Source organism: Chlorocebus sabaeus, chromosome 17, assembly GCF_047675955.1.
Source record: "Chlorocebus sabaeus isolate Y175 chromosome 17, mChlSab1.0.hap1, whole genome shotgun sequence".
In the NCBI taxonomy this organism is placed as follows: domain Eukaryota; kingdom Metazoa; phylum Chordata; class Mammalia; order Primates; family Cercopithecidae; genus Chlorocebus; species Chlorocebus sabaeus.
This window is the reverse complement of record NC_132920.1, coordinates 25,197,271-25,217,847: the sequence shown is the minus strand read 5'-3', so window position 1 is coordinate 25,217,847 and position 20,577 is coordinate 25,197,271. Positions and strand designations below refer to the sequence as shown.

Genomic DNA, 20,577 nt, shown 5'->3' with positions numbered 1-20,577 from the left:
TGATTATAGAAAGATGAAGGTAAGCCCCCTACAAAAGACAAGCTAGAAATAGTATACAGACTCAATTAAAGAAGAAAGAACCACGTAACATACAGCACACTCCTACTTTTATAAGAAGAAAAGGAATGAATAGTGGGCAATGGGGAAAGGTAACAAAAGCACAACTCAAAAAAGCGTATTGTAGACATTCAGCCAGCTCATTGACGAACCATTTTAGTATGCTAACAATGGATTAAGCAATTAAATTTCTCTAAACTCAGAAACTCAGAAATCCACAACTTTGAGATTACTTCATACATCTTCTTGTTCTAACTTGAAGCCTGTCAAAGAAAGCCAGACCTTGAGTATTTCTGTTAATAATTCCTGCCCATGCAAGTAAGTAACAGCCACAATGAGTTCCGGTCATGCTCCTAGAAACTGCTTATATTCCATATTTGAGGAGATAAATGCTTAAACTCAAATACATTTTTAATTTGGTTACAACTTCAATCAATTCAGCTGTTAGATGAGGCCAAAAAACTTACAATTAAGTACTAATCATAACTATTTTTAAATAGTGCTAATTTTATATTGGACATTTAAATTTGTCTTTGAAATTTTAACATGGTAAATTGCACTCATGATGTGGGTTTGTTCTTAGCATAATAATAATTTCCATATCAAATAATACCAAGTCCCAACTTTTTAGACTGTCATAGCAACCACACCTGATATTTAAGTTGTAGAGAAGTTGATTCATCTTATAAAATTACTACATTATTAGAAACTTACTTTAAATTTATAAAAAAGCAAATGACAGAAACAATATTTCTTCTCTACACTACCACTTCCAAAACAATAACACAATCATTGTTGAACAACATCGAGAAAAACATAACTTAAGGAAATTTCATGTTTACTGAAGCTAAATAAAACAGAACAATGGCACCACTCATTTCTTCTATTGATAACTTAATCACGCAGTTTACATAAGCACATTTTGTTGCTGGGCAAAAGCCACTCAAGTTTTCCCACTTCAATGCCTTTACCATCCTGACTTGTGTATACAGACAACATAGAAATAGAAGTCATCCATCACGAGCATAATCCTTACTAACAAGAAAAGACAGTCACATATCCTGGGGTTAGATATTTTAGAAGATTCTCAAGACAGATGTGATCAGAAAGACACTTCAAATTCTTTGGCAACTTTGAAGAAATGGAATATTAAAAATATTCTTTTTCAGCCAGGCACAGTGGCTCATGCCTGTAATCCCATCACTTTGGGAGGCCGAGGCAGGCACATCGCTTGAGTCCAGGAATTTAAGACCAGCCTCAGGAATATAGGGAGACCCTGTCTCTACAAAAAATAAAATTAGCCAGGCATGGTGGCTCACACCTATAGTCCCAGCTACTCAGAGGCTGAGGTAGGAGGATCACTTGAGCCCGGGAGGTAGAGGCTGCAATGAGCCAAGATCATGCCACTGTACTCCAGCCCAGGCAACAGACTGAAATCCTGTCTCAAAAAACTTTAAAAAATTAAAAAATTATTCTCTTTCAATAACATATACCTGAGATTTGTTTTAAAATTCTCCAGAGGCAAAAAAAAAAAGGAAAAAAAAAAGAAAACACCACCAACCACCACCACCACCACCACCACCACCATGGGGAAGATATTTAGTATTAGTAAAATGCTGAAAATGGTTGAAGCTGGGAAGGACAGGTAGACAGGGTTCGATATATTATTCTCTGTTTTTTGCATATGTTTGAAAATATCCATGTTAAAAAGTTAAACAATATGCTCTCCATCAAAATATTCTTTCCACCTAAGCTTAAATTTAGATTTGCCACAATCTCAACCTAGAAACCATTAAAATACCACAAAATGTTTTCACCTCTCTAAAGGTACAACTCTGTCACTGACACCTCTCTAAGAAGTTTTCTGCAGCAGGGCCCAATCCCTCAGCCCCTCAGCATCTCCTTTCACAAACTGGAGGGAACCCCAAGTCTAACCGCAACGCTAGCAGGTACTGCCTTCAGCAGGAGTTTCCCTCCAAAGCACCAACATCCTATGTAAAATGACAATGCTTTGTTAGTTCATCACCCCTTAGATAGACTCATATATAACATCTGAGAAAATCTAATTAAGTAATTAAACTAACATGAGATGAACTTTTTAAACTCCTCCATAAGACTTTATGAATAAAGTCATAGGATCAGCCACCACACACAAAATAAAAAAGTTCCATTTAACATCAAACTCTGAATATTATGAAAACAGACTCTAAGAGATTATCTAAATATAGGGGGGAATTACAATTTTCAAAAATACAATCTAAAAGCCTTTGATCTTTAGAATTCAAATTACCCTATTTTTAACTTTTGACAAAGAAATATTCCAATTAACCTAAGACAAAATGGTCATCAGAACTTTTGAACAATATATAAAACACAGAAGTAATGCTGCATGAAAATTAAGTAATCTAAACAATGAAAAGACACTTTCATTTGTAGACATTTTAATAAAAATAAACAGTAATACTTACCAGCACTTTGTTTTCAACTTTGTCTCCCTTAACTTCCAACTTTACTTTCTTCTTCACTGAAATTTTTATCTTTCTGCCAATAACATCCTTTATGCTTTCTGAAAAAAAGGAACAGTTTCATTATGTTATTAGTAAGAAAAAAAAGCATTGGGGAGGAGTAAGCATTTGGAGGAGTATATTTGGTTGTTTTTACTGTTGTTGTTTGCCTGTTTTTTTTGTTTTTTTTTTTTTTTGAGACAGAGTCTCACTCTGTTACCTAGGCTGGAGTGCAATGGTGAGATCTTGGCTCACTGCAACCTCCGCCTCCTGGGTTCAAGTGATTCTCCTGTCTCAGCTTCCCAAATAGCTGGGACTACAGGCACGCACTACCATGTCCAGCTAATTTTTGTATTTAGTACAGACAGGGTTTCACCATGTTGGTCAGGCTGGTCTTGAACTCCTGACCTCAAGTGATCCGCCTGCCTTGGCCTCCCAAAGTGCTGTGATTACAGGCATGAGTTACCGTGCCTGTTTGTCCTTTTTTATCTGTTTTGACAAGTTGGATGGTTATCACCCATCAAGTATTTAATAAACACCTACTTTGTACCTCATACTGTATACTGATATGCTGAGGCAAACATAAAAGCATGACATAATACCAGCTCATGCAACGCATGACATAATCTTGTTTGGAAAATAAGATACAAGAAAAAGCAAAAAACAGCAAACAGTGAAGTCGGACAGTATGATGAAACACTACATTGCATGCAGAACACAACAGGAATTCATAAACTCCCTCTGCCCTTGGCTGGTTACCTCTGGGGCCCAGCAGCCTCTCGGTTCACCATAGTGTCAAACAAATATTAGCACCCTGTATGAGTAAGTCTTGACATGATGGTTGGGGAATACCGCAAAACGAAACAGAACTGGGCCGGGCACGTTGGCTCACATTTGTAATCCCAGCACTTTGGGAGGCTGAGGAAGGTGGATCGCTTGAGGCCAGGAGTTCGAGACCAGCCTGGCTAACATGGAGAAACCTCGCCTCTACTAAAAAACAAAAAAATAATTAGTCAGGTGTGGTGGTGCGTGCCTGTAATCCCAGCTACTCCAGAGGCTGAAGCATGAGAATTGTTTGAACCCGGGAGGTAGAGGTTGCAGTGAGCTGAGATGATGCCACTGCATTCCAGCCTGAGTGACAGGGTGAGGCTCTGTCTCAAAAAAATAAAAATAAACCAGAACTATACCAAATGATTTAGCCAAAGAAAGGCACTCCCAGCCATCTGTCCTTCCAAAATCATCACAGCACAATACCCCCAAGAAGTAGTCAAAGGCAATAGAAGAAGAAATCTGGAGACTTGACATTTCAGATGGTGGTGGAAAAAAGTCTTCCTAGGGCTCCCATGAGCACCTCAAAATGAACATGTCTGAAATCAAACTCATTATCTCCTACTCTGGACACTAATGATGCTGGAAACTGCTTATCTCCAACTCCTTTCAGACAGCAAGTCAGTCTCCTAAAATCTACCTCCTCCACAGCTCCTGACCACCTAGGCATGAGTGCAGTAAGGGCCTCAGAATCTCTCACCAAGACTAAGTCCATGACCTCTAACCCATCAGCCCACCATCACCTCCATAATCACATTGACTCTTCCAAAACTGCGAGACTCATCATGTCTCTCCCAGTCTATGAGTTGCAGTCATTTTTGAATAAACCCAAAACTCATAGCATGCCATTCAAGGTCTTTCACATTTTTTTTCAGTGTGACTTCTCAGCACATACCTAAAGATCCAATTATCCCTAATATCTTCATCTTTTACACCCCGAGGATTGTGTATCTATTATTCTTTTTCCTGGAATGCCCTTTCCCTATTGTCCTCCTGGTTATATTCGACTTATCCTCCAAAATACAGTACCCTCTTGATGCTCCCATACCTCTGTATTCTGTATTATAATCATTTTGGTCTATTCACATGTTCAACAAATAAATATGCATAGCAGTACCTCTCGTGTGCTACTAGGTGCTAGATAGAGATGGTCCTTGCATTTCACAAGAGTTTGCAATCTAGTGGAGGTCACGGACAGATGTCATAAATCAAATTCACACACAATGCATAGGATCATGTATTCGGAAACACGCGAAGGTTTCAGGGAGGAGGGCATCCCTGAGCTGAATCTTGAAAGCATAGGAAATAAGACCTCTGGTTTCCAAAGTAGAATGTACAATACAATCCATTGAGATGAAAGAAGAAAATAGAATTTTCACTTCTACTTACAATGTGTGTTTCAGTTTGTGTTTTAGATTATACACACTAAATGGAGTATGTAGTTTAACAAATATATGTTTATTAAAGGGTAACCAAAATTTTCTTCTTGGAAACACCACCATGAAAGTTTAGAGCTGTTGAGATAAAGAAGAGTGAAAACGGGGATAAAAAGACAGTGTACACATAAAGAACAGCATGGAAACCTGAGAAAACACAGCCTGTTCAAGGAACAGTAAGGAGGTGGAATGTTTGGGGCGAGGGAACATGTGGAAGAGCTCAGTGCGCTTTGAGTTTTTCACACAGCTTCTATCTTATCAGAACTCGAAACAAGTACAGGCCACTTCTCCCTCCCCTAGAAGAATTGTGGGAAATGGGCATCTGAAATTGACTTAAGAACATATACACCTGGAAAGAGACTGGAAAATCATACACCCAAAGATTTAAAATAACTACCTCTACGTGGTAATAGGAGTGATATATATTCTTCTTATTCTTCTCTGCATTTAAATTTTTTCTACAAAAAGTCTGTAACCCTTTTTTTTTTTTTTTTTTTTGAGACAGAGTTTCGCTCTTATTGCCCAGCCTGGAGTGCAATGGTGCGATTTCGGCTCACCGCAACCTCCGCCTCCCGGGTTCAAGAGATTCTCCTGCCTCAGCCTCCCGAGTAGCTGGGATTACAGGCATACGCCACCACGCCCAGCTGATTTTTGTATTTTTGGAGAGACGAGGTTTACGTCATGTTGGTCAGGCTGGTCTTGAACTCCCGACCTCAGGTGATCCACCCGCCTCGGCCTCCCAAAGTGCTGGGATTACAGGGGTGAGCCACTGCGCCCAGCCAAGTCTGTAACACCTTTTAAATATCTTGAGGGAATCTTAAGGGAAAACACAGAGGTTTTAATGTGGACGGTCGCCATTTTGAATTGATCAGAGCAGAACTCTCGTGAGCACTTGAATTTAGAGGAAAGCAGGTGTAGGAATTTATTCTATCCCACCCTAACTTGACCACTGAAAGGTACAGAAAAATCATATCAGGCATAATATGTCACTCTGTTGAAAGATATATGACAGGCAATACTTAATAAAAACAAAAATTCCATTTCAAGATAAAGGTCAAATTCAACTTTTAAAATATACAAACTATTCCTTTTGAGAACCATGAATAGAAACCCAGACATCTTATTTCCACTCTATCCTTCACTCTTTCTCTTGGGTCTAAGTAATTACCTATACTTGCCATTTCCAGACTCAAGGACAACTCCTTATATAAATTAAAAATCTGCCGCCCACTTTAGCCATCCTTATCCCCTGACCAGCCAGGCAAGTCCTGCCCTGAACTCATTCTCAGGACCTCTGGAAGCATCTTCAGAGCCTCTGGCGTTTGCTTGGGGTGTTGGAAAGGTGGCAGCCTCCCAGGAGCTGATGGGTCACTCACTCCAGCAAAAGATGCAGACTCCACAGGGTTGGGGAGAGAGAAGAGGGCCTGCTGGAATCATGTAAGAGGTGTGTGCGTGTGTGCGTGTGTGTGTGTGTGTGTTTGTGCGCGCCCGCGTGTCTGTGAATAACTTCATACTGTAAATTCTGGTAAAAGTTCAGGTTTGTCTGTAATTCAGCAGAAGTAGAGGCTTCCATACAAACCTAGCAACAGCCTCTCTACATCAAGTTTTACCTGCTGAGTTAACAGTCACCAATGGAAGGGCATACACAAATTCCTCCAAAGTATTATTAGCTAAAAGGAACAACGGAGGGGCAAATTCCACACATGGAGATGAATGGGTGCTCAGAACTTCCGCTTGTTGACAGCACCGATTAAACATCATCTTTGTGAGCTGTAGGCTGTGTAGTGTGCCAAGAATGGTACAGTAGGGAATATAGGTCACTAGGGCTCAAAACACATCTGCACACAGACGCACATACCTTGTTACAATACAACATGCTACCCACATATACATGCTTAAACGCTAAGTTTTCAGAACACTCTCCCATCCTATTTCAGCTCTGCCATTTTAACCCTCCAGATAATTAAGTTAAACCCCAAGACTTAACCAGGGCCGCCCCCACCACCACCAAAAAAAAAAACCTCAAGGTACTCAAACAATGGGTCACCCTGCACAGGGTAACACACACAGGTTCCCTAAGAGATCGCCGGTAGGGAGAATCGGTAGGTTAATCATTATTAAAATAAGGCTTTTATCATTAACCCTCTATTTCCTGTCCCGAGTCTGCGTCAGCCCTGTAACCCTTTCGCTCCCAGCTGACTACACCAAGCCACGCCTTGCCAGGCCCAGTCATTTTACCAGACTAGCGCCCACTCCCCGAAGTCCGCGTGTCAGAAGATCACCTCCCACGGGGCATTTTCATGAAGGCGCCTGACACGTGCCGGAGACGACCTACTGTGCGCTCTCCACCTGTCCTTCCGATAGGCTTTCCCGGACTTTCCCGAGTTTGGGGCAGTGGGCTGGGCGCCGTAAAGGGCTCCCCTCATTTGCAGAACTCCCAAGTCTAAGATGGCCCGCCCCCTTCTTCCACCAACCTGGACCCCCGCGTCTGGGCAGGAGGAGGTTCCCAGGGCTCACAGTCGAGACCCCCCTCCCACCAACCTCCCGAGGACTCCCGATTCCTCCCAGACGCCTTCCCTCTCTGCACTTGGCTCTAAAGGCGGTCGAATGGGAACAAACTTCCCAGCGCCCCCAGTGACCCTGCCCAACACCACTCTGCCCTAAGGGGCGCCGAGACTTCTTGGGACTTACGGGAAGGCAGAGGTGGAAAGGGAGGTGGAGGTGAGGAGTACGCAGAGGAAGATGGAAAATCAACAACCGCGCGAATCTTACCTATCAACTCCCTGGGAACATCAGAGCTCTCCTCGGTCATGGTTGCCCTGTAGGTGCGGGGGTTATTGCAGGTCCAACTCTGATTTATGGCCCCCTGCCCTTCCCCGAACACCTTGAATTTTTTTAGAGAGGCAGATGCAGCTTGCAAATGGGAGTGGGCAAGAAAAGGGGGGCGGTGATACAATTTTGCCGCGCGCCCCCCACCCCACCAAAAAAAAAAAAAAGAGTTGCAATGCGAGGCAGATTTTCTGCTGCTGCTACATGACGCCTCCTCGCAGTTCCCGGGGGCGGAATAAGGAGCGGACAGGATTACGAGCCGGCGCGGGTCGCCGGGCGGCTGTGGCGCCTGCTCCTCCTCCCGGCTCGCTGGTCCCCGGCGCGGCTCGGGCCGGCGTAGATCCCGCCCAGTCTCCGCGCCGCACCTACAGCCCTAGGTGAAAGCGGAAGGCGTGGGAGAGGGCGGGGAGAGCTGCGCGGGGCGGGGGCAGTAGGTTTTCCTAGCGCTCCTGACGGGCTCCGGCTGGGCGGGGGCAGCTCCGGCCCTCCTCCTTCTCCTTCTCTTCCTCTTGCTTTTCCTCCTCACCTCGCGAGAGCCGGCCTCCGCACGGGTGCCAGGCCGGCCTCCGGTGGCCGGGCGCTGGGTCCCCAGCGTGGGGCTCACCCCCGGGAGAGACGCTGCGCGGTGCTGCGGTGGCGGCGGCGGGCACCGCGCCCCTCCTCGCAGCCTCCCTCCCAAACCGCAAAAGCCCTGCGTCTGGAGAGGGGGCGAGCGAGCGAGCGCGCAAGAGAGCCCGGGAGCCATCTGCTGGCTGCGAGGGAGGAGAGCCTGCTGAGCCAGGCTTTCCGATTCCTTGTCCCCACCTCGGGGCGGGCCAAGGGACCCGGAGGACAGGAGACTGCAGATTTTGCAGACCCGTCTATACGGAAGCTGGTTCTTTTTGGGACCCTCTTACGCACTTTCTGTTTTTCAGCCCTCCCGGTGACATGTCATTTCATCAGCGCTATTCTTCATTTCTGGTGAGCTAGACGAAACCTGTGAACACTAATCATGCGGTGAGAAGACACTTTTTTGTGTGCGTTCAGCGGGTGCTCTGCGGCCGCACTTCGCAATCTCAGCCATTCCCGTTGAGAGTGCCTTGGAAAATGCCTTTCACTCAAAAAAGTCTCTTTTATCCTCGGGGCACATTCGGGAAGCTGAGCTTTAATCACTGGAGCCTAAGTAAGCCTGTGGATAGGTCTGATCCTACCTGGGCCCAGACTCCCTGTGACTTCCCTGAGTTCCATCCCCAGAGGTTCAACTGCAGGGCCAAGAATACTTTGCCTCAATCGCTGCTTTTTAGCCTAGAGCTAGGAATGTCCCAGACTGTCTAATCAGGTTCTGGTTTTAAAGGACAGAAAAGGAGGAAAGGAAAGGGAATCCATGCACTTGGCAATCTAATTTTAAACACTGCTGTTGACCTTGGATCCCTTAGAATAATCTTCAGCCCCACAGCCAGGCCTTACCACTAAGGATTTGCCAATCAGGCCCGTTCCCACCCTGCTTAACCTCTCCCACTCCCCACTCTATTACAGCCAGATTCACCGTTTGCTTCCTCCTTCCTTGTAAGGTTATCTGATTCTTATCTGTGTTTTCAAGCCCATCCCAACGGTCTACCTTCTTTGTGAATATTTTCCAGGGATTGTCAGATTACTGTGCCTCTAGAATATGCCTAGAATATCCCTATGCCTCTAGAATATATATTGCCTGAAACACTCTTTTCTAAGCCCAACCATACAGTGTCTTGTTTCATTGTTTATCTATTTGTCTGGTTTTACTATCTAACTCTTGCATTGTCCCCTGAGTTTGGATTTTTTCTGCCCACCTAGACTGTAGGTGAGTTGAAAGTGGGAATTTATCTTAGACTTTTGAACTTCTTCAACAGCCTAGTTTAAAGCAGGTGTTCAATAAACATTTGTTAACTGATTTTAGAGCTTTGGACCTCAGGCCTCCAACCATTCATTTCAAAAGTGGGCAATTTATTTAAGCTAGACATTTCCTTAATGCATTAAATGTATTTTTTTCTGCAATAAATGGAAATTAACATCTCAAACTGTCTTTCATTCAACCGGGTGTATTAAGGAGGGCTTTTCTGGCACATACCAATGAAGTTTCAGAAATGCCCTGAAGTTTCCAAACCATGTGATAACTTGTGAAAATAAGAACAAAAGTTTGTCTTTTTTTTTTTTTCTTCTGTGGCCTGGGTGATGGAAAGAATAAAGGGAAGGCTGTATGGCAGTTCTGTAATTCAGTACTCTTTGGCTTCTTTTAAAGGAAGCTGGGGTTTCAATAAAAGAATCATTTTCACTGCAACAGGATCCTGATTGGCTCCTGCATCTCTGAAGAAGTGAATTCAAATGAATCTCCTATCGCAACACTGTAAAATGACTGATTTTGGAAATCAAAGTCATTACTTCTCGGTTACAAAACTCAAATGTGTTTAAGAATAGCAAGCAGAGAACTCCAAGGAGCACTGTTTGTAAAGCTGTAAACCCAACAAGCAGTAAACACCCCCAGCACCATAAAACCATGGTGCCAGCTTAGACAATACAGTTTGCATTTTGAGATGGGTGCTTGTTTACTGAATCTACCTACCCCTCCTACTGCTACTGCTGCAAGAACAAACTTTTCTCACTCCATCCCTCCAGCTTCCTCAAATTCATCCGTTTATATAGTCTTGAAGAAAAGAGTGATTAAACCACTACATGAAACTGATTGCATTACATATGTGATTAGCCATTACTTCATCTAAGTAAGTATTTACATGTGGCTGTATTTAAGCCATACAACTAGTACCGATAATCTGAAAGCTGTTAGTAGGATAAAACTTTTTCAGAGAATCCCTACTGCATTTGAATCTGTGAAATGTTAAACATTTAACATATAGTGAGTGGCAACACTATTTTGAAAAGTTATCCCTGGATTTTTATTTTTAATTCTGAGCATATATTCACATCTATATAGTACATTTTGTAACACATTATGGTCAGAAAACACTCTGAATAAAAAAAGTTTGCAGAAAATAGTGTCTCTAAAATGACCCAACATACTATCATTAGACCCATATCATGTAATGATTAAACCTATAGAGACAAAGCAAACAAAAAAGATAAGAAGAAATCAGCATTCTTACAAAAAAAAAAAATCACAAACTTACGTAGGTCCCTTTCTGATCTTGTCTGCTGCATTCAGAACTGGTTTTAAAATGGAAAGGTATTCAGAAATGTGGGACCCACCGGCATTTTACTCCCCAAGTAATGATTTTAAGGTTACCCCCCACCCCCAGTAACCACTGGGGAAGAGGCCTTCTTAAGAAAGTGTGTTTTTCAACTTGGTTAACAAAGATCTTTCAGGAGAGTATGCAATGTGAACTAAGCTTGCAAACACCTCTAAGAAAACTTAGTTTTTCTCTGACTAGAAGACAGTGGAAGGTAAATGGCTATTAAACAGTACTCCTTTAAAGTATTTGCAAATGAAATTATATGAGACCTGAGATTTGCTTGAAAATAGCCCATGGGGATGTTGGGGGGTGGAGAGGATTGAGTAGTGATATAGACGAAATCAGAGTAACCCTCTTGTTGATTTTTGTTGCAGCTGGATATGAGATCCATTGGAATTCATTGCTTTCACTTTTGTATGTGTTTGCAATGTTTCATAACAATAATAAAACAGAACACATCCTTAACACATATGATTGAACAAAAAGGAGGAAAACCAACTCAATCATTAATTCAGAATACATCTGCTTGAATGTGCCATAATTAGAGCTCCCAGTTTTACAATGGTTTTCCAACTTCAGAGCACTTGAACACTTCAATAGATAACATGTTGTCTTGATTCAAAGAAACATTTTCTCATGTTAAAGTTAATGAAATCTGAATGCATTTTATAATTGGTATAGACAGTTAAAATCATGCTTCTCACATGCCATCGCCAACACAAATGCAAAATACATTATGAAATCCATGATTCATCTGGCAATAAGTGACCTGTGACAAGTGAGGAAATAAGAGTTTGACATATTGGAGCTATCCAGTGACTCCTTGGGTAAAAAGTATAATTACTATATCTTTATCACAATGAGGAAATAAGTTCACATTTGTGGAGTGACTTCCCCAAAGTCACAGCCTTAAGAGTCAAATATTGAACTCAGAATTTGAGATTTCCAGGTAAATGTTCATTTTACTATAGTTGTTGTTGTTTTAAGACAGGGTCTTGCTCAGTTGCCCAGGCTGGAGTGCAGTGGCACGTGATCTTGGCTCACTCCAACCTCCACCTCCTGGGTTCAAGTGATTTTCTTGCCTCAGCCTCCCGAGGAGAGTAGCTGGGACTATAGGTGTGTGCCACCACGACGGGCTAATTTTTATATTTTTAGTAGAGACAGTGTTTCCTCATGTTGTCCAGGCTGGTCTCAAACTCCCGACCTCAAATGATCCGCCAGCCTCGACCTCCCAAGTGCTGGAATTACAGGTGTAAGCCACGATGCCCGACCCATTTTACTATAGTTTTTATGCTACTCTGCAGGCTCCTAGACTAGGTTCCCTGGGAAGCATACAGGTGACCAGGGCTTGGCCCCACTCACCTACAAGGAGCTCCTTCTCTAGGAGGATGATCAAGATGAGCTTCGATCACCCTGCAACTAGCCCAGTGCCAGCCATATAGTAGGTGAAGGAAAACTCCTTTAGAAGGGTCAATTGAGCCAAGTCCTTTTATAAAATAATAAATACAAAATATGCTAGATGTCAAAATGTGTTCGGTAAGTGCTATAGAAATTTGTAGGAGGGGGAGAGAGGAAGCACTAAAATGTGGAAAGGTTGTTATATAAATTGACTCGGCAAATATGAGTTGAGCACTTACTATTTGCCAGAGGTTATAATGGTAAATTATGTGGCTGCTTCATGCAACCCTCATGGAGCAGTCTAGAGGAGAAAGAGAGCAAGACCAAGACAAAAAAAAAAAAGCAACATCTTTTATAACTTAATCTTAGAAATGACATACCATCACTTCTGTTCTATTTTACTGGTCACATGGATCAACCCAGGTCAGTGGAGGAAGGTGACACACAAGAATGTGAATACCAAGAGTTGGGGATCATTGAGGACCATCTTAGAGAATGGCTAAAGGAGAGAGAGAGAAAAAAAAAAATGGCTAATGGCTAATGTAGAGAAAGTAAAGGATCAATGATTAGAGTAGCTGGGAATCAGGAAGGTAAGATGTCAAGTTGGGAAGTTAAGAAAAAAATACTTCAAGAAGGGAGAAAGGGTTAACAGTGTCCTGTGCTGCCACAAAGTCAGATTTGATAAGGAATAATAATGCATTACTTGAACTTGGTAATAAAGGAGGTATTGTTTTCTGTGGAAAGATACAGTTTAGTAAAATGACAGAGAAGATAAAGTGCCATGGGTTGAAGCACGATCAGGAGATGGAAAAGATGAAGGGAAAAAGGGAATACACATGACCCTAGAATTTTGAGGGGGACAAAAAGGAGAGAAGTAGCCAAAGGCCTCCATAGAAGACTTTCTGTTAACCCTGGAAGATTTAATACTTATATTTATTTCTGCCACTTTCCAATGAGAGGAGAAGAATAAAACATGCATCGAGTCTCTAATGTAGATTGTGTCAATATTATTACTTGCTCATTACTTGTAACAAATGTACCACACTGATGCATATGGAAACTCTCTGTGCTTTCTGCTCGATTTTTCTGTAGACCTAAAACTATTCTTAAAAAAGAAGACTGCTCTTCCTCTCAGTTCCATATTGAACTCAATTTGGAAAAGGCAAGTCCGGGCTCAAAATGGAGGCATATGATCCAAAGGAACCAGAGCACTTCAGAAAACTGTTTACTGGTGTTCTGAGCTTTGAAAATACAGACGATAGTTTAAGAGAACATTTTGAGAAATGGCGCATACTCACAGACTGTGTGATAATGAGAAACTCCCAAACAACACGTTCCAGAGGCTTTGATTTTGTGACTTACTCATGCGTTGAAGAGGTGGATACAGAGACACGTTCTCAACCACACAAGGCTGACAGCTGTGTACTGGAACCAAAGAAAGCTGTTTCTAGAGAGGATTCTATAAGGCCTGATGCCCATCTAACTGTGAAGAAAATCTTTGTTTGTGATATCAAGGAAGATAGAGAAGAATATAATTTGAGAGAGTACTTTGAAAAGCATGACAAGGCCAGGTGCAGTGGCTCACGTTTGTAATTCCAAATGTTTTGGGAGGCCAAAGTGGGTGGATTGCTTGAGCCCAGAAGTTTGGGACGGACCAGACTGGGCAACATAATGAAACTCCGTTTCTACAAAAATTGCAAAAATTAGCCATGCATAGTGGCACGTGCCTGTGGTCCCGGCTACTTGGGAGGCTGAGGTGGGAGGATTACTTGAGCCTGGGAGGTAAAGGGTGCAGAGCCAAGATTGCACCACTATACTCCAGCCTGGGTGACAGAGTGAGACCCTGTCTCAAAAAAAGAAAAGAAGGAAAGTGAGAGAGAGAGAGAGAGAGAGAGAGAGAGGAAAGAAAAGTATGGCACTATTTAAACCATAGACGTTATGGAAGGCAGGCAGTGGAAAAAAGAGGGGATTTGCTTTTTTAAAATTTACTTTTATTTATTTTTTATTTTGAGACAGGATCTCCCTTTGTCACCGAGACTGGAGTGCAGTGGCCTGGTCATAGCTCACTCAACCCCTTGGGCTCAAGCAATCCTCCCACCTCAGCCTCCCAAGTAGCTGGGAGCAAAGACATGTGCCATTACACCCAGCTGATTTTTAAATTTTTTATAGAGATGGGGTCTCCTTATGTGGCTTAGGCTGATCTCAAACTCCTGGGATCAAATGATCCTCCCACCTTGGCCCCTAAAGTCATTGGGAGGAGTAAGCCACTGCACCTGGCCTTGCCATAACTTCTTAGGATCATAATACAGTTGATAAAGTTGTAATTGTCACAGAGGAAACTTTGGAGGCGGTGGAGGTAATTTTGGTGGAAAAGGAGGCTATGGTGGTGGAGGCACTGGCAGCAGAGGTAGTTGTGGAGGAGGTGATGGTGAGTATAATGGATTTGGAAGTGATGGTGGCAACTATGGTGGTGGTCCTGGTTATAGTAGAATAGGGGGCTATGGTGGTAGTGGACCACGACATGAAAGGTGGCATTGGTGGAGGATGTGATGGTTGCAATGAAGGATGAAATTTTGACAGTGGTAACTATGGTGGTGGCGGGAAGTATAATTATTTTAGAAATTATAGTGGACAACAGCAATCAAATTATGGACCCATGAAAGGAGGCTTTCCGGGTGGAAGAAGCTCGGGCAGTCCCTATGGTGACGGTTATGGATCTGGTGGTAGAAGTGGTGGATATGATAGCAGAAGGTTCTAAAAAACAGCAAAAAAGGGCTTCAGTTCCTAGCAGGAGATAAAGTGAGGAGTTACCAGGAAAGCAGCAGGTTACTTTGAGACAGTCGTCTCAAATGCATTAGAGGAACTGGAAAAATCTGCCATAAAAGGAACAATTATCCATAGTTAGAAAAGTTACTGGCCGGGCGCGGTGGCTCAAGCCTGTAATCCCAGCACTTTGGGAGGCGGAGACGGGCGGATCACGAGGTCAGGAGATCGAGACCATCCTGGCTAACACGGTGAAACCCCGTCTCTACTAAAAATTACAAAAAAACTAGCCGGGCGAGGTGGCGGGTGCCTGTAGTCCCAGCTACTCGGGAGGCTGAGGCAGGAGAATGGCGTGAACCAGGGAGGCGGAGCTTGCAGTGAGCCGAGATCTGGCCACTGCACTCCAGCCTGGGCGACAGAGCAAGACTCCGTCTCAAAAAAAAAAAAGAAAAGAAAAAGAAAAGTTACTGCAGCTTAAATAGGAAACCTTTCTTGTTCAGGACTGTCATAGCCACAGTTTGCAAAAAGTGCAGCTCTTGATTAATGCAATGTAGTGTCAATTAGATGTACATTCCTGAGGTCTTTTATCTGTTGTAACTTTTTCTTTTTCTTTTCATTACATCAGGTGGATGGCCCTGTAAATTGTGGTAGTGGCACCAGGAATAAAGAATTAAAGAGTTTTTAACTTTTCAAAAAAAAAGAAGCCTAATAATTTATACGAAAATGCATAAAGCGGCCAGGTGCGGTGGCTCACACCTGTAATCCCAGCACTTTGGGAGGCAGAGGTGGGTGGATCACGAGGTCAGGAGTGCGAGACCTGCCTGACCAAGATGGTGAAACCCCATCTCTACTAAAAATACAAAAAAAAAAAAAAAAAAAAAAATTAGCCAGGCGTGGTGGTGGGCGCCTGTAATCCCAGCTACTCTGGAGGCCGAGGCAGAGAACTGCTTGAACCTAGGAGGCAGAGGTTGCAGTGAGCCGAGATTGCGCCACTGCACTCCAGCCTGGGTGACAGAGGGAGACTCCGTCTCAAAAAAAAAAAAAAAAAAAAAAAAAAACCAATGCATAAAGCCACAAGGACAAAGAAAGCAGGAGATAGTAGCGAACAAGAAAATTCAACATTTTGGAACTGAGAAAGCTAATAGAGGAATGGTAGGTGACTTAGCAGACTAGTGAAAGATAAACTCTCCAGGGAGAGAGTGAATAAAAAGCAAGTTAATTTCTATAGCAGAATCCAAGAAAAATCTCAGGAACTAGATACACAAGTTATCTCTAAATGTGGAAGTACAGAATGAAGGAGGATTGGTAAAGAATTTAAAAGCTCTAGACACTCCATAGATTCCCTCCCCTACCTTACAAAGCCAGTCTACTGCACCCCCTGCACAGCTGCCTCAGATGGGAAGTTAACTCTTTGGAGAGGTTAAACCAAAAAAGACCTAGTCTTGGAACAGCAGAGGGTAAAAGTGAGAAGCCATACCATATGGAAAGGGAAACATTCCTAAATATAAACCCCTCAAAAATTCCTTCTCTGTTTAGTTATCAGAAGTCTAGCAGCAAGGCTTATAATCCCATTCAGAGAATTGGAGAATTCCTCTCCTATGTTATTAATCATCTTTAAATGAAAAACCAATGAGATACTGACATACGGGACTGGCTAGTGAATAGGTCAAGTCCCCACCTGTCCCCCTCAATTGAGACCCACCATTTGACAAACCTTGCCCATTCATGTAAAGCTTCAGATCAGCTTTGTTATGCCTCACTGTAAATATAGACATCAAAGGCACACTGACATTTGAGGAAAGCCTCTACCATGAAAGCCAGAGACCAAAACAAACAAACCCCAACAAGGGACATAGAAGAGCATGGAAGTGAAAGAAAACTTCAAAAATCTGTAGTGAGAGAAATTCTGCCTCTGGCTGCAATGGAATAACAAGGATTGGACATTCTCTCCCACCAAAACCCAGAAAAATATGCAGAACATAAAAAGCTCTTATTTTTTCAAACATTGGACATCAGGTAAGACAAGACTTTAATCACTAAAAGAAGTTGAAACAAACAAGGTGATCACTCTGATTGCCCCTGATTTCTTCCTGGAAATAACCAGATTGTGGATGCAAAGAGGGGGATCCTAAACAGAGTCTACTGAGTCAAGGAGATGTAGGGATTGGAGAGGCCAAGGGGGCTGAATGTTTCGAGGTAGAGTTCTAGGGAGGAAGGATCTGTGCTGAAAAGAGCTCCAGAAATCTGCAGAGAGGTCTCTTTGAGTCCTTGCTGTGTATGTGGCCAGACAGGCATAGGGTGAAACTACAAGGGCAGGCAAAAACCACTGGAGAGTTGTAAGGTTAACTACTTCTAGAGCTTACACAGGGCAGAGAGATATTTGAGTTCTGACCAGTCCAAGTGGGAAGTTCTCTGTTCTCATTCTGGGCATCTAGTGGAGACTTTGAGAAGCTGGGGACAGAAGAGAAAATAAAATCCAAAGTAAATAGAAGAAAGAAAATGATACAGGTCATAGCAAAAATCAATGAAATTGAAATTGGACCCATAATTTTTTAAAATTAGTAAAACTTAATCTAGGTCTTTGCAAAAAAAATATTAAATTTTATGCAACACTTGGTGGACTAATCAAGACAAAAAGAAGACACAAATGACCAATATTAGGAATCAGAGGCGGGGGACATGATTACAAATATTAAAACGGATAATATTGGAGCTATTGTGAAGAACATTATGCCAATAAATTTGACAGGTTAAATGAAACCTACACATCCCTTGAAAGATAAAAATGTCAAAAGTGTCTCAAGAAGAAATAGAAAAAATCTGAAAAGCCCTATATTTACTAAAGAAATTTGAATTTCAAAATAAAAACCTCCCCATAAAGAAAAAGAAAAACAGTCACATCAATTATCTCTATAGACACACACACAAAAACAACCATAAGACAAAATTCAACACCCATTCAAAATAACAACTCTCATTAACTAGGAATAGAGGACAATTTCCTCAAATTAATAAATTGAATCTATGAAAAACCTATAGCTAATGTTATATTAAATGGTGAGAGCATTTAGTCCCCCTTATGCTTCCCCGCTTAAATCAGAACCAAGACAAGAGTATCTACTTTTCCTACTTATACTCAACATTATGCTAGAAGTCTTAGCCATTCTAATAAGGCAAGAATAAGAAACGAAAGACATAATGGGCAGAAAGAAAAGCCTGTCTTATTTGAAGATGACACGACTGTATACATAGAAAATCCTAAGCAGTCCAGGCGTGGTGGCTCGCTCCTGTAATCCCAGCACTTTGGGAGGCCGAGGCAGGTGGATCACAAGGTTAGGAGATCAAGACCATCCTGGCTAACACAGTGAGACCCCGTCTCTACCAAAAATACAAAAAGTTAGCCTGGCGTATTGGCGGGCACCTGTAGTCCCAGCTACTCGGGAGACTGAGGCAGGAGAATGGCGTGAACCCGGGAGATGGAGCTTGCAGTGAGCCGAGATCGCGCCACTGCACTCCAGGCTAGGCATCAGAACAAGACTCCATCTCAAAAAAAGAAAGAAAAGAAAATCCTAAGCAAACTACCAAAAAAGCTACTAGAAATAATAAATGAGTCTAGCAAAGTTGCAGGACACAGGTCAATACACAATGAATTGGATTTTCACATACCAGCAATGAAAAATTGGTAGCTGAAATTTTTAAACAATCATTTATAGTGACATCAAAGTATTTAATAAGCAGGGATGAATTTAATAAAATAGACACAAGACATGTACAGTGAAAGCTACAAAACATTGCCAAGACAATGTAACGAAGAGCTTAATAATTCTACAACATATCAATTTCCATGGGTTGGAAGACTCAGTCAATATGGTTAAGTTACCAATTCTTAAATTGAACTACAGACATTAATGAAATCCCAGTAAAAATATAAGGAGGATTTTCTGTGGAAATTAACAGGATAATTCTAAAATTCATAGGAAAATCCGAAGGATCCAGCCTGGGTAATGTAGTTGGACCCCTTCTCTACAAAAAAATTTTTTAGAAAATACCCAGGCATGGTGGTGTGCACCTGTAGTCCCAGCTACTCAGGAGACTAACATGGGTGGATTGCTTGAGCCAGGAGGTTGAGACTGCATTGAGCCAGGATCATGTTGTTGCACTTCAGCCTGGGTGACAAAGTAAGACCCCGTCTCAAAAACAAATAAACATTGTATTTGTGAGAGGTGTCATATTGTTTAAAAAAAAAGAAAAGAAAAGAAAAACAAATAGAAGAATAGAAAATCCAAAGAAGTTAAAATAGTCAAAGCAATTTTGAAGAAGAACAAAGTTATAGAACTTATACTACCTAAATCTGAGACTTACTATAAAGCTGTTACAATTAAGATACATGATATTGGGGTGGGGCACAGTGGCTAACACCTGTAATTCTGAGGTAGGAGGATAGCTTGAGTCCAGGAGTTTGAGACCAGCTAGGGCAACATAGTGAGACCTCATCTCTATAAAATAAAAAAAGAAAGATAGTGACATTGGCATTTTATTGTATGTATGTATGTATGTATGTATGTATTGAGACAGGGTCTTACTCTATCACCCAGGCTACAGTACAGGGATGCCTTCATAGCTCACTGCAGCCTCCTGAGTTCAAGCAATCCTCCTGCTTCAGGCTGCCAAGTAGCAAAAATCACAGGTGTGTGCTACCATGCCTGGCTAATGATTTTTATTTTTATTTTTTGTAGAGACAAGATTTCACTGTGTTGCCCAGGCTGGTCTCAAATTCCTCAAATTCCTCAAGTGATCCTCCTACCTAAGCCTCCCAAAGTGTTCGGATTTATAGGTGTGAGCCACTGCACCCAGCAAGAGAATAGATTTATAGATCAGCAGAACAGAATAGAAAGTACAGAAATAGTCCCACACATACTTGATCTATTGATTTTTTACAAAGGTACCAAGGTAATTCAATGAGAAGGAGTAGTCTCTTCAACAAATGGTGTTGAAGTAACTGATTATCCATATGGAAAACAATGATCTTTGACCTTTGCCTCATGCCATAACAAATATTAACTCTAAATGAATCAAAAGCTATACATAAAGTTTAAAGCTATAGATCTTCTAGATAACAACATAGTAGAAAGTCTTCATGGTTTGGGGTACACAAAATTTTATTGGATTGCATTCATAAAGCACAAGTCATAAAAGAAAAAAAACTGATAAACTGAACTCTATCAAAATTCAAAACTGCTGCCCCTTGAATTACACTGTTGGGAAAAGGAACACATTTTCTCTATAACATATATTTGACAAAGGATGGGTGTGGAATATACAAGGAATTCTTATGACTCAATGATAACAATGCGCAAAACATTTAAACAGGCATTTCACCAAGAAAATATACGGATGACCAATGAGAATATGAGAAGGGGCTCAATACCATTAATCATCATAGAAATGCTAATTAAAATCATATTGAGTTTGAAAGGCTAAGGTGAGCAGATCACTTGAGCATAATCAGGAGTTCCAGACCAGCCTGGGCAACATGGCCAAACCCCATCTCTACAAAAAATT

The 20,577-nt window shown here is 41.9% G+C and overlaps 2 protein-coding genes and 1 pseudogene across 7 annotated transcripts in view; 2 read left to right on the top strand and 1 right to left on the bottom strand.

The window, feature by feature from the left end:
• Window positions 1–8,086, bottom strand: part of CARMIL1 (capping protein regulator and myosin 1 linker 1) — a 342,321-nt gene extending 334,235 nt beyond the window's left edge. For 3 of the 5 annotated variants that reach the window (XM_007973527.3, XM_073005695.1, XM_073005697.1), the window contains exons 1-2: window positions 7,598–8,085; window positions 2,526–2,623 (exon numbers count right to left, since the gene is read on the bottom strand). In XM_007973527.3, coding sequence (XP_007971718.2) covers window positions 2,526–2,623; window positions 7,598–7,637 — 138 coding nt within the window. In that variant the 5' untranslated portion in view covers window positions 7,638–8,085. Of the gene's footprint in view, window positions 1–2,525; window positions 2,624–7,597 lie in introns of all 5 variants that reach the window. The other 2 variants (XM_073005696.1, XM_007973530.3) reach the window with 2 other exon arrangements.
• The window catches only part of LOC103222034 (cytidine monophosphate-N-acetylneuraminic acid hydroxylase), a 355,392-nt gene that overhangs the window by 164,037 nt on the left and 170,778 nt on the right, over window positions 1–20,577 (top strand). The gene's annotated exons all lie outside the window — the stretch shown is intronic.
• On the top strand, window positions 13,432–14,263 carry LOC140708901 (heterogeneous nuclear ribonucleoprotein A3 pseudogene; annotated as a pseudogene).